Source organism: Harmonia axyridis, chromosome 1, assembly GCF_914767665.1.
Source record: "Harmonia axyridis chromosome 1, icHarAxyr1.1, whole genome shotgun sequence".
NCBI classification, from domain to species: domain Eukaryota; kingdom Metazoa; phylum Arthropoda; class Insecta; order Coleoptera; family Coccinellidae; genus Harmonia; species Harmonia axyridis.
In genome coordinates this window covers 70905939-70920804 of record NC_059501.1, presented here as the reverse complement: position 1 = coordinate 70920804, position 14866 = coordinate 70905939, and the positions used below count along the sequence as shown (strand labels likewise).

At 35.3% G+C, this 14866-nt stretch overlaps 1 protein-coding gene across 1 annotated transcript in view; it reads right to left on the bottom strand.

Annotated features, from left to right (window-relative positions):
- Positions 1-14866, bottom strand: part of LOC123671138 (choline O-acetyltransferase) — a 109794-nt gene that overhangs the window by 53794 nt on the left and 41134 nt on the right. The window contains exon 2 of the mRNA XM_045604833.1: positions 3080-3189. Within this exon, the coding sequence (XP_045460789.1) occupies positions 3080-3118 (39 nt within the window). The 5' untranslated portion in view covers positions 3119-3189. The remainder of the gene's footprint in view (positions 1-3079; positions 3190-14866) is intronic.

Here is a 14866-nt window from a genome sequence, read left to right as displayed (position 1 = left end):
GTATCCTAGAAAAATAATCTTCATCTATGTTTTGCAACATTTCCTGAATACAAATGTTGATATTATGCTTTCGGAAATTCGGCTGCCCATCAAGTTAGCCACACTCCGAAATGAATATGCAATTGGGCTAACGACGAGGTAGCATTTACATATTTGATATCTCTTGGGAAAACCCTCGGAAAGCCCTTCTCTCTCCTGTTGGATTTGGAGCTGCACCACATCCTCCCGTCCTGCCTCCATATTCCTATCTCATTCGAGGCGTTCTGCTACTTCGAATTATGCAAATACTTATCTCGAAGAGTTATCTGGGGATTTTATACCTTGGAAATGACAGGGGATAAGCAGCGTTTCTAGATTTCCGAGTTTTATACCGCATAAATTCATTATTCTCCATTTGGATTCCGCTTTTTCCTTCAGGCGTTAAGTGGAGTTTCAGTTTAAGATTGACAACTCTAAATGTGGATGGAATTTTCGTATTTGGATGAGTTATTCCTGGAAATTTAATAATTTATTTCAACGAAGCATGTTATTAAAGGAGATGATAGAGCAAATTGCTTTTTTTGAATCCCATACCCATAAGAAGGATAACTTGTCATCGTCGAAAACACATAACAGCACAGAAGATAATGGAATATTTCTGCTGCAAAGTACTTTGGTACATTGCTAATGCCAGCTCAGGCTGATCTCACTTATGTTCGTCCAGTCGCTGTTTATTTGACTTCCCAAATATCTGCAACTATTAACTTGCTCGAAGTGTCGTTCACTTTCAATCTTTTGTAGGTATTGTTAAAACAAAAAAATAAGATGTTTTGTGAGTTTGTATTCCCTACCTTCATCTTCGCTATGCCTTGGACAACAACGTTCAGTCTGAAAAATCAGACTGTACTGTATAAATAATGTTTACGGTTTACGAAAAACATGCATATTTCATTCTTGGTAAGGATGTGTTTTCACCATCGTTTGTTCTGAACTAGAAACTATCGAGCCCAAAAAATCATCCAGATCAAACTGCGATGTCCAGTACTGATCCTAGTCCCATTATTTCTGCTTCCATCAGCCAAACTGAACCCGAACCTGGTCCAAGCGACAGATAAAACAAGACGATTGATCTAATACAGGTATTTACTGCGGAAATTATAGGACCATACTCAAAAGCTGGCCCTAGAAAAGCAGCTAAAAAGAATAGAAGAGAAAAGCTGCAATACTAACAGACATTCCCGTAAAGAACGTTTTAGAAGAGCGGCAAAATAGAATCACAAAAAATTTGAGAAGCCAAAGAAGAACACAGATTAGGAAAGAAAGATAATGGTCTGTAAAAAAAAACTGCAGTCAAATGCAGAAAGTGATGATGATGCTGATTATTTCTGTCTGATTTGTTGTGAAGGCTATGCTGAAAGTTTACCAGGAGAAATTTGGATCCAGTGTCAATCTTGCAGGGAATGGGCACATGCAAAATGTGTTCCAGGTGCTGGTTATACTTTCGTTTGTGTCATTTGCAACAGTTATAATGACGATTGAGTTGCTAAGTTCTAAATAATATTTTCTTTGAAAATATTGAGTCTGTTTTGTTTATTCTATTTTCAGTTCATTATCCAAAGAAAATTATTTCAAGTTTGGTTGTTCTGTCACTATAAAACTATAAATAAAGAGCTGATTGTCAAACACATATTTCTCTTCATATCTGGTCAACATTGAACCCATAGTTTGGCTAGACATTCTTAGTGCTCAACCTGCCTCATACCCTTACCTCAAATTACATATCACCTATGGGGTACATTGATCATGCTTGACTTTCTGCATTCAAACAGCCTGTAGCTCTCAAATTCGACTCTTTACAAAAAAAATTCTATGGACACTCTTACTGAAGAATAAATTACTAATCCATCAGAACACATAACAACTCATTGATACTTATTGAGGAGATATATCTGCTCGAGTGGAAAATTGCTCAACTATTCCCGCCCTACCCTACTTGAACTTGATTCGTGATAGTTATTGCTTTACTTGATATCAAGCTACTTGATATTGCTTGAGCTTGACAAGCATGGCATATATTTCTGCAACTAGTGTGCGTTTAGTCAAAATAATAATCTTCAAAGGATAAATGGGTGAATTTGACTTCGATCACCTCAGTTTATTCAAAAAATCTCATGTAAATCAAAAAAATAAAATGACTTGGCGTTATGAAATAGACAAATCCCTGACTACACTACGTGCTGATTACTCTTAATATATTTTAAAATGGTGGAAGAGGCACGAAAACCTTTTTCCAAATTTATTTTCACCAACGACAGCAGCTTCAGCTCCTATTGGAAGATAATTTTCCAGTGCTCTGACTGTTACAAAAACCCGCAATAGATCAGGCGAAAAATTCTTAAGATGCCTCATGTGTCTCGATCCTGGATGGTTGAAGATTTAATCAAATAGTGCTTGAAGGTTTCTCAAACTTTATTTTTTTATATTTAGTAGTAATTTTATTGGTGTTATCATTTTTAATAGTTGATATTTTTGGTTCTAGTATACAATGAGTTTAATAAATGTTATTTAAGTGCTTTTCATTCTTTCTAATTTCATTCTTTTTTAATTGATATGCACACTACACAATAACACTGCTAAAAATCAAGTAGATTGATAGAATGTTATTGAGTTTTCAAGTACATACTTGATAAATATACATACTTGACTTGATATTGAAAAACTACTTTTGACTTTAACTCGACTTGATTTCAAGTCAAGTAGCTCGAATATCAATTCAAGTCGTGAATCTCTTCTAGCAATATCCGATCATAAAATGAAAGAATAATTAAAATTTCCAAAACAATCTTCTTCCAACAAAGACCGAACGCAACCCTAATACACCTAGCCCCCCTCATTCATCCCCTACAAGCAGGAGCGTTACAACCCCATTCAAAATGACAAATCAATTTGTAGGAACGGGTCCTTTTTCTCCCCCGCAGCGTTCATTATTACTCCCCGACACAAAGAGACGCCGCTGTTCGCAACCTTTATTTCCACTTGGATGTCAAGTGCACGTGAACCTGCAAAATCGGTATGTCAGGCCCACGCGATGAGGTCTTACCTCGTTCTCCTGGCGGTCCTGCGACATCCTCGAGTTCATTTGAGCGAGGGTGGCCGTGGTCACCAGCCATTTCTTCTTCAGCGCTTGGATCGATTCCTTCCATCCTGGAACTGAAGAAAAAAAGGAATTGAAAGTCTGATTTTGTTGTAAATTTTGGGTTATAATGAGAGATGGGAATTAAGTTCGAGCTACCGTTGAATTTCAACAGATTTGGAAATGTCAACAATGACACGACGTTTCATTCAAGTTTTGAATGTGATATATTATTTCCGCTTATAAAGAAAATATCTCGATTATAAAGCAAAAATAAAAAAAATAAGAAAGATTAGGTATATAACTAATGTTCTGATGAACCAATAGGATCCGTGAATTTCCCATAGTTATGGCGTGTTGATAATTGAATATACTACTTGATGACGTGGTATAATCGTTTTGGTGTTTCGTCTTTTGCCATATTTTGATCATTTCCATAGTAACATTCTTGGACGTTCGCCAAAAACTAAAAGACAAGCTCAGTGAAATGTCATTGAACTATCAAAATTTATTGCTTCAATTTAAGTTATTGAAATTATTCGTTATATAATCGTAACGAATACGAACTCGAGCATAGTCAATATATTTTGATCATACGAACCTCTTCACTCGACGTAGTTCGCGAAATACCACTCGATGTGCGCTCTCGTGATGTTTTGCGAATCAAGTCTCGTGAATCGGGGTATAATCGAATATTCTCTATGCTCTTGTGATATTATAACTGTTTATTCTACTCATGTTCTGGCGAATTCCGTAAATTTCCCATAGTTACAGCGTATTGATAAGTGAATACTTGACGACGTGGTGTAATCGTTTTGGTGTTTCGCCTCGTGCCATATTGGAATCATTTCCATAGTAACATTCTTGGACGTTCACCAAAAAATAAAATAAAAATACTCGATGTATAATCGAATATTGTCTCTGCTCTTGTTATGTTATAACTGACAATATCTTTTAACTAATATCCAATTTGGAGATTCGAACGTGGAGTGAGCAAAACACGTTTTCAATTTCAAGATTGGTTGTGTTCAAATCAAATCGAATAGTTTATTCCAGAAAGTTACAAAAACAAAGGTAATAATTATCCATACAGTAAAGGTTCCAAAATAAATTAAATATAATTACAAAGCAAATAAAGGTATGGATCATGTGAATGGAAAATTTTGCCTAAGATGTAAACATATTGTGTGCTACAATTTTCCACCATAAATAAGTACAATTCAGTTGACCCGGAGATTACATACTTAAATCAATAAAATTAATTTTCAACATATTGAAATATTACCGAAACTATTATACAACTCAGCTATCGGAAATGAACGAGGCTTTCCATATAAGATTTTGAGAACTGTGTTCTGATAGACTTGTGAGTTATTCAGAGTATTATCATACGCACTACCCCAAAGAAGTTTCTGATGTAAGATTTCTCTGAGTTTGAGATGGAGTTTGTGAAATATCTTTCTTGTTTTTGTACAAAGAGACAGAATGGTTACTCCATTTTGAATGTTGATCCAAGATTATTCCGAGATATTTGACGGTGATATTTTTTTTGTTTTGATGGACCAGTTATAATTTAGCTCTCGGCAATTTCTCTCAAGAATAATAAGTTGATCCAGGTAAGGTTGATCTGAGGATGTCACCGACAAAGTCATGAAGAAAGTCTTTGACGTATTGAGATACAACCGGATACAACAGACTATCATTCACCCATAGGTGCAATCTATTGAAACCCTTTTCTGCCTTCTCGTGAACATCTACTCAAGACCTTGCACCAAACAACAATACTGTATCGTCAGCATAAGATGTGACAACACAATCATCAACCACTCCCCCTATTTCTTCAATGTAAATTACAAAAATAGGACCAATTACGGTACCCTGTGGGATACTTTTTCTGAAGTTACCTGAAATGTCAGATTCAATTTTTAGATTTGTCAAAATAGTGTTTTATTTGAGAATTGTGAAGAGGAAAACCGAATTATAGGCTCAAAATGTTGTTTCCCTCTGTTTTTGCAAGTTTGTTGTTTTATTATTATTGTTTTTATTGTTAATAAATTCCTCTTTTTTTGCTGATAAACGCAGTTAAGTCTTTATCCAATTCAAATAGTACTTATTATATTAATTTGATTTATGCATTTAAAAATACTTTTTGAATTAGTCGGCACTTCTTTCTTCTAATGCTTTCATCTATCGGGTGTCCCAAGGTGAGTGGCCTATTAGATTATTATGGAAACTATTGATGGTAAAGATTTCAAATTTTGTGGATATATATTTGGCGATGTTAGGTACATTTTTAAAATAATTTCACATTTCCAGTGTTGCCGGATGTACCACAATTTGGCAACAACTTTGTTATTTTGAATAGGACATCCGGTATTTCTATTTTTTTTATGATACTCCATAAAATATTAAATCTATTCACTCTTACTTTTCCATCTCTATCTTCAACGGTTTTTGAGTTATTAATTATTTTTCGAAATTTTTGATCAAATTGGCGTATTACGAAAATGACTCTAGTTCGTTCAATATTTGAGATTTAAGTCAGAAATTTTGCAAGTTGTTAGATATTGATCTGATCTGTGTCACTGCTCTTGAATTATGGTTGTCAATAATACAGGACGGACCAAAAAAAATCATCATTTGCCAAGTTACAAAATTGTAAAAAAGTCTATTTTTTCAAATTAGACACCTAGTATATTTTTCAATTTTTGGAATCAGTACAACACACTCTACAATTTTTCTATTCACGTCCTTATACCTATCTCAACCGGATTCCGAGTTATATGCGTTTATTAGATTTCACATTGATTCAATAAGTGTTAATATCTTTTGTATTGTTATGTTCTCTATGTGGTTCATAGATCGATATATCAATGAATCAGTTCAATCCATAAATGTCAAAATAAACAATAATTGCCTAACAGGTGTTTTGTTCCGAGGTTTTTCTATAAATAATAGCTCAAGAAAGATATACACATATAACGCATATAACTCGGAATCCAGTTTGGATAGGTATAGGGACATGAATAGAAAAATTGTAGAGTGTGTTGTACTGATTCCAAAAATTGAAAAATATACTAGGTGTCTAATTTGAAAAAATAGACTTTTTTACAATTTTGTAACTTGGCAAATGATGATTTTTTTTGGTCCGTCCTGTATTATTGACAACCATAATTCGAGAGCAGTGACACAGATCAGATCAATATCTAACGACTTGCAAAATTTCTGACTCAAATCTCAAATATTGAGCGAACTAGAGTCATTTTCGTAATACGCCAATTTGATCTAAAATTTCGAAAAATAATTAATAACTCAAAAACCGTTGAAGGTAGGGATGGAAAAGTAAGAGTGAATAGATTTAATATTTTATGGAGTATCATAAAAAAAATAGAAATACCAGATGTCCTATTCAAAATAACAAAGTTGTTGCCAAATTGTGGTACATCCGGCAACACTGGAAATGTGAAATTATTTTAAAAATGTACCTTACATGGCCAAATATCTATCCACAAAATTTGAAATCTTTACCATCAATAGTTTCCATAATAATCTAATAGGCCACTCACCTTGGGACACCCGATATATGTCCAAGTGCACTCTCGGATATACCGCAACTTACAGTTTACTCCCTTCCTCTCAACATCTTTCAACTACACTCATCTAGAACAAATTTCATCAAACTCTCCCATAAGTAAGAGACAAACGACCGTTCCAAAGACATAAAATTCGATCTGTGGAAAAGCTTAATGTGGTCCACTCAGCATGTCGACGCCCCTTACAAGAACCGACATTCGTGATGTATCTGGCTAATCTAAGAACCCCGATTCGGTGGGAAAACCACCCCAAGGACTCGCGTGATTGCTTCGTCAGGTTGCTTTATTGTCTGCAGAAGTTTATCATCGCACTACGCGTCATTTGTTTCGCTTTCTAGGAGGAAGAAACTGCCATGGTGTTGTGTGGGGTGTTTGGGTTAGAAAGATGTCACAACAAGCGTTTATTTTGACGTTGATCGTGATGTTGGAACTTATTTCATTAGGTGTTTGATTGGTCCTTTCAGACTAAGACGAATGAAGCTGGTAGCTAAGCCTCATAATCACTACGAAATTAAGAAGTAGTGCTCTAGGAGATTTAGGTTAGTAACTTGAAATATCAGACTCTCTTTTAGATAATAGGAAAACCTGTAAATACGAAGAATTTATTCTGCCTATTACTCAATCGAATATTCAACAGATTTTCAACATGGGCATTCAACTTTGCTTCCTCCGTTTCGAGGCTTTATTGTGAAAAACTGGTTGAACATATATGATTCAAAGTATTGTCTATCGCTGGCTACTACTTTCTCCCATCTTTCGGGCTGCGTACGAATCTTGATGCGTTGAAAAATATGGTCATTTTTTGATGCGTTCCACGAATCGATCCAATTTTTTACTTCTTCATAAGAATGTTGATCCAAGATTATTCCGAGATATTTGACGGTGATATTTCGAATATTCGAATATTCAACAGATTTTCAACATGGGCATTCAACTTTGCTTCCTCCGTTTCAAGGCTTTATTGTGAAAAACTGGTTGAACATATATGATTCAAAGTATTGTCTATCGCTGGCTACTACTTTCTCCCATCTTTCGGGCTGCGTACGAATCTTGATGCGTTGAAAAATATGGTCATTTTTTGATGCGTTCCACGAATCGATCCAATTTTTTACTTCTTCATAAGAACGGAAGTGCTGGTCAGTCAGGCTGTATGCTTTTGATCGAACAAGTGATAGTCCGAGGGAGGAATGTCTGGAGACTACAGCGGGTGGAGTAGGACAGCCCATTTCAACATTTCCAAGTATGTCTTGACCACCTTCGTTGCATGGGGTCGAGCATTGTCATGCTGTAAGATCACTTATCATGTCTCTCGATGTATTGCGGCCGTTTGTCTTTCAATGCTTGGCTCAAAAGCATTAATTGCGTTCGATAACGATCGCCTGTGATTGTTTCAGTCGGTTGTAACAACTCATAATACACTACGCCGCGCTGGTCCCACCAAATACTGAGCATGACCTTGTAATCCTGAATATTCGGTTTGGCCGTCGATGTAGAAGCATGGCCGGAATATACTCATGGTTTTCTGCGTTTGGGATTATCGTATTGAAGCGATTTTTCGTCTCCAGTCACAACGCGATGCAGAAACCCCATCCGTCTTTGCTTTGCAAGCAGCTGTTCACAAGCAAACAAACGCCGTTCAACATCTTTAAGCTTCAACTCGTACAGCACCCAATTTCATTGTTTCTGAATGACTTCTATGCCTATCAGGCGTTTTGAAATGGCTTGTTGCGTCACTCCCCATGATCCTGCTAATTATTGTTGCGAGTTTTTATCAATTAATGCCTTCAATTCTCCATCTTTGAAAACCTTCTCTTTTCCACCGCCATGCTGGTCTTCGACGTCAAAATTACCGTTCTTGAACCACTTTCGGCACGTTCTTTCACTATTTTCGGCCTCACCATAGATATTTCAGAGCATTCGATGAGCCTCAGCCGCAGATTTTTCAAATTAAAGCAGAAAATTGAAACCTCCCGCAAATGACGAGAATTTGGCTCGTAAGCTGACATGTTTATTCGAGAATAACTTCGTGGTACAGACACAAATCGACTAATTTTCCGATGGCGTTATGTTTACAAATACCTAAGCTTATTGTATGACATCTACGATTTATTTATTTCGACTACGACTACCACTTACTGTTACAGCCAACTATTGCAAAACGGCGGAAGCAAAGTTGTACACCTTATAATATTGAAGAAAATGTAAGTTGGATATTCGTTTCAGTGATATACCACATTGGTTCCACCAAACTATGCAATATATAGATCAATCTATCTCTAAAATTGAATAAAAATCTCGGAACAAAAATTAATTCCGTAGCCATACATCTACCACTTCTTATTCAGTGGTATTATCTTCCCATTCCGGAAATCACTTCCCATAATCCCAATATGATTACTAAAGTTCTGAACCCATAAGCCTTCTTCCGTTCCAAAATGTCTTCAATTAATTTTCCAACGAATTCCTGACTGAATTCCAACTTTTTCATCGTACAGCGTCCCCGCTAATCCTGAGGGATAACCGAAAAGACACGCGAGACACGGATCTGTCGACAAAGGAAATGAAGGGAACTAGAACTTGCCATCTACTTTCTCACGTTTGTTATAAGGTGCGTAGATAGATTATCAAAGTTTACCTAATATAGCGTGACCTCAGTTGACCTAGTATTTTGGTATATGTATTTTCATATTTTCAGGATTTGCAATTAATACGAAGCAGATTTTATGTTTATCACACTCTAAATTCTGTTTATTTTCAACAGTTGTTTGTTTCTGGTGTAAAATTGAAATATAAACAGTGACGCAAAATTTGAAATAACTAAGAAATTCCTTTCTTGCCTAGATTCACTGAAAATTTCGAAAAGTTTTCTGAATAAAAGCCACAGTAATGTGGATATATTTTCTTGAAAATACTCTTTTGAAAGTAATAACTTACGACCTAAACTTATATTGGCAGTTTTCAGGATTCGTTCTCTAAACCTATAGATAATCATAAAATGTGTTACAAAAATTAGTTGCTTTAATAAATATAGTTCGTTGAAATACAAGACGGAGCAATATAAACAAAGTAAATCGTATGATTTGCACATAGGACTATTCTTATTGGATATTGGATCAACTATATCTCTTTCGTTTCTAACACACTACCAGTATCGTACTCGCAATTTTAATATTTAATTTTTTTATTGATGTTTAGGATTTTGTGATATTTTTCCGATTCAAAATAATTATATTTTCTATATTTCGTCCATGTCTTGTTAGATTTCTGACATTATACAGGGTGTTTCCTAAACATGCGGCAAAAATTCAGGGGGTTGTTCCTTGGACTATTTTAAGCATGTTTTGTCCTTGGATGATTTTTGAAAAACCTCTTTGTTTCGAAGATACAGGGCGAACAACATTTTTCATATTTTTAAAATTAATAATAGTTTAAATAAAAATGCGTACCGCACTGTGTTTACTAAGTAGGTACAATTTATTTTTAAATTTGTTTAACAACATTCCAATTACTAAAAACGGCCAGTATTTCCTATGGGGCCATCTAAAATCATTAGTTTATACCACTCCAGTAGAAAATGTGGAAGACTTGCGAAATCGGATCATTGCTGGGTGTAACTTAATAAGAAATGATCCTGGTGTTTTTGAAAGGGTTCGGCAGTCAATGAGGAGAAGATTGGATGCTTGTATGCTGGCTAGAGGTGGTCATTTTCAACAGTTTTTGTAGGTTGAGTTGAATTTTCATGTAATTTTTCATAATAAAATGTTATTATCTGAAATTTTGTTTCCCCTATATCTTCGAAACAAATAGATTTTTCAAAAATCATCAAAGGACAAAATATTCTTAGAATAGTCCAAGGAACAACCCCCTGAATTTTTGCCGCATGTTTAGGAAACACCCTGTATATTATAGTATGTTGATAATTACGTGAATAAAGAATTGAATCTTGAACTTTTTACATTATGTGTAAATACATAAAAAATTATTTCGAGTTTTTTCAATATGGAGTATGAACTGTACGATTATGAGAATGTTCTTAGGTCGACTCTGGATGGACAGTATCTCTTCCTCTTCGAAGAACCTCATATTTATTCTTGAAGTGACCATAGATTGAGCATTCTAGCTCGAGCGCATAAGCCATTAATTTTAGGAAAATCATACACACATAGACATAGATCAACTGATACTGATGTAAGATTTCAAGAAAGAAGATATGAGTACGAGAAAACACTCACAATCTGCTTTCTGAACCAGAACAGTAGAGAAAGAAGAATAGGGAAACGTCAAGATAAAATATCAGGTCATAAAATGGAACAAAGAAAGTAAAATATCTGATGGAGGACCAAAAATTGAAAACTAGAAGAAACCGTTATTGAATCCAAACAACCATATCAATATTATTGGGAATTGAGTTGAAGGTCATAAATGCATAACGTATGCAGGAATTATGGGGTTCAACATTTTACATTACAAGAAGGAAATATTCATTAAGAAAAGCGGTTGTTCAGAAGCAACTAGCAATTCCGTGGAGAATTGAAACTATTGAGGAAATAGAAAACAAATAAATAGCTAATAGAGATACTGATAAAGCATGGCAACAGTGAATTGGGAAGAATAATCGAATTCCTAATAACAAAGACAGATAAAACAGTTAATAGATGAGAATCATGACAAGCAAGAGAGAGAGAAAGTTTTCTGTAACAATCAATTGAATAAAAACTATTGAAATAGAATACAAAACACTCCTCATACAATTAAAACACCTAAGATACCAACGTCGATCATAAAAACAGAAAAATATCCAGACGTCATAACTGAACATTTCCATCGGAAAATTAGATTTCCCAAAGTCGTAAATAGTAGCATCAGTACGTGACAATTTTCCAACGAAAACGTTGTATAATAATGATAACCGACTTGAGCCATCTGGTGCTCCTGTTGACACAGCCTAATACACAGACGGATAATCAGATTAGTCATAGCAGAAATATGGCATGCGATTTTAGGTTAATCCTAATAAATGTCAGTGGAAGAACAACGCTATAAATCAGGAGCAAAGATGTCACTTAACGCCAATTATTGTCGCCCCCATGAAATCGACTCGATTACTGGTAAGCCCCGCAAGGAGAAGAGGACATCAGGGGGGAACTTCATTAATTTGGAGGATGTAAAGGGTAATTAAGAGGGATGGGAAGTTTTGTCATCTCGTTTCGTGATGAAACGGTCGGCGTGAAATGTCTCGTTGAGATTCTTGAATTTTAGATGTATTTTCGTATTTGGGTGAAATATTTAGATCGGGCATTTCCTTATGTTGCTTAACTATAAACATAGATGTTAGCAAGAAGTATTTCAACTGATTTAAAATAATTGGAAACTTACAAAAGTGTTTTAGATTCCAAAAAGTTTCTCAGATACCTTACACAATAAGTAACAAAAGTCCCAAACAAATTAGTGAAAGAACTGAAATAGTATCTTAACAAGCAGCTGAAGCATACCACTTTTTTTCTCGTTAGTACTGGTTAGATAGTTCTTCCAAAGTTGCGTGTCAAAATTTCGGAAGATTAATTTGATTTTGGATAGGGATATTGAAGGTTAGGTTGTTCGAAATAACGAGTTTCCTGTATAGACAGACAATACTTCTTGTTTCAACTCGATGAAAATCATGGTCAAATTGCTTCAACTGCTTGACCACCCAACATTTTCTCCATACTTGGCTTCCAGTGATTCCTGGCTTTGTGCAGACCTTAGAAGAATACTCCAAGAACAGAAATTTGCCTCTGTTTAATGCAAATATGAATCTTTCTTTTATAAAGTTCAAAGTTGGCGAAACGTTGGAGTACAGGTAGAACTCTTGATGAACAAAATTGAAATTTTAAGAAAATGTATTTAGGCTGATAAGGACAAGGACTTATTGGGTGAAGTATTTTACATATCGTTTAGGTCAAGTGACTTTGGAAGGCTGTACCAGCATTTTGACCGTGGAGCCGTGGTTATAGAACATTCACATAAGGTTTTAAATGATGTCACACACATTTCAGTGCTAACCAACCAACTTGGTACTGCTTACAGCAATCACAAATCTGGGGATATTTGCTCGTACCACTATTGCCATTAATTCATGATGTTACCGATTTGTCATCATGATTGCGAATCAAATTTGACGTTTTCATTTCATTCTTCTAACTTAAGTTTGGTAACTCCAATAATATAACAGTTTTTCTGAATCAACTAAGAGAAAACCAAAAAAAAACACCAAAATAATTCAAAACACGAAAAAATTTCGACAACCAATAGTCGTTGTTGTTTTTATTGTTAATCTTGGCAAAAATCTGGCAACGATACTGGAAAACGCTTCATGGCTTCATTTCATGTCTAAAGTGAATAGACTATTATGTGAATACAGTGCTGGCAGTTGGAATCTCTGGTTGTAATATCAATGTTAGAAAAAAATGCATTGAGAATGTCGAAAGTCAAACCGAGGCGACAACGTTTTACCCTCCTTTTTTTCTGTCCAATTAGAAAAAAAGGAAGCAAATCTTCATTTACCTATCAGATCCGGAAAAAGAGTAGTGAGATATTCAATGAATGTTTAACACTGTTTGTCTTATTTGAATTTTCTTTTACAGTTGGATGTTGGTTTGTTATTGCAATTTGATTCTTCTGCTTGTCGTGATTTGATGCATTATTTTTAAATATGTATGGGCACATAAATGACGTGTCATGTATTTCTTGATGACAACATTTTTTAAATTATACATCACATAATGTAGGTGTATACTGTATGAATTAATGAGAAATAATTAAATGAAAAAGTTTATGTATCTTGGTAGAATCAGTAATGAAGCTATGACTAGCACTCAAATTTCTTAAGAAATTTTCATTCCAATCCGTATGTTCAACAATTGAGAACAACACCTGTCTCCCAGAAGATTCTATCAGGTGAATGGAATTTTGTGAGAATATGAGAAAAAATATATAGGAAGATGATGCAGATTTTTCAGAATTATATTTCAACTTTGTAAATTGATTGTAAGCTTATGAATATTAAGAATTTTCAACTCTGTCTTATATGCTATCCCTGAATACAAAAGTGATCATTCTCGTTTCCTACAAAATATCAACTCAGAATATAGGTATGTAATCTTGTCCGAATCATCTCGAAAACATCTACTTGTACCCTTCTTCCCTCGAAGCGATGTTGAAAAGGGAATTATTCTTAAAACTCATTTTAACGGTGACAGTACCTTCTTATCGTGATAGTTATATCGTGATAGTGCGAGAGTGCTGTCGCACTATCACGATAGTTTTATCGTGATAGTTACAAGCACCGTCGAAATAAGCCTTAACTGATGGGATTCTGCATCTGTCCTTCGCATTAGATATCTATATATAAAGGGTGTTTTTTTAGAGCTATAGAACTTTAAATTGCAATAAAACAACGATGGATTATTCGATTGACATGAATTTTATTTATCCCCAAGATAATCTTGTGGCATTACATTTTGAATATGATTTCTGGCATATGACCGCCACGGCTGGCTCGGATGTTGTCCAATCTGGACGTCCAATTTTCGGTGACTTCTTCCAACATTTGTGACCATATATCGGCAATAACACGGCGAATGTTGTCTTCCAAATGGTCAAGGGTTTGTGGCTTATCCGCATAGACCAATGACTTTACATAGCCCCACAGAAAGTAGTCTAGCGGTGTTAAATCACAAGATCTTGGAGGCCAATTCACAGGTCCAAAACGTGAAATTAGGCGGTCACCAAATGTGTCTTTCAATAAATCGATTGTGGCACGAGCTGTGCGACATGTTTCGCCGTCTTGTTGGAACCACAGTTCCTGGACATCATGGTCGGTCAATTCAGGAATGAAAAAGTTTGGAATCATGGCTCTATTCCGACCACCATTGACTGGAACGTTCTGGCCATCATCGTTTTTGAAGAAGTAGGGACCAATAATTCCACCAGCCCATAAAGCGCACCAAACAGTCATTTTTTCTGGATGTAACGGTGTTTCGACATATACTTGAGGATTAGCTTCACTCCAAATGTGGCAGTTTTGTTTGTTGACGTAGCCATTCAACCAGAAGTGCGCTTCATTGCTAAACAAAATAAAATGGAAGTAGTGCCTCACGTTTTCCGCACAAAACCATTATTT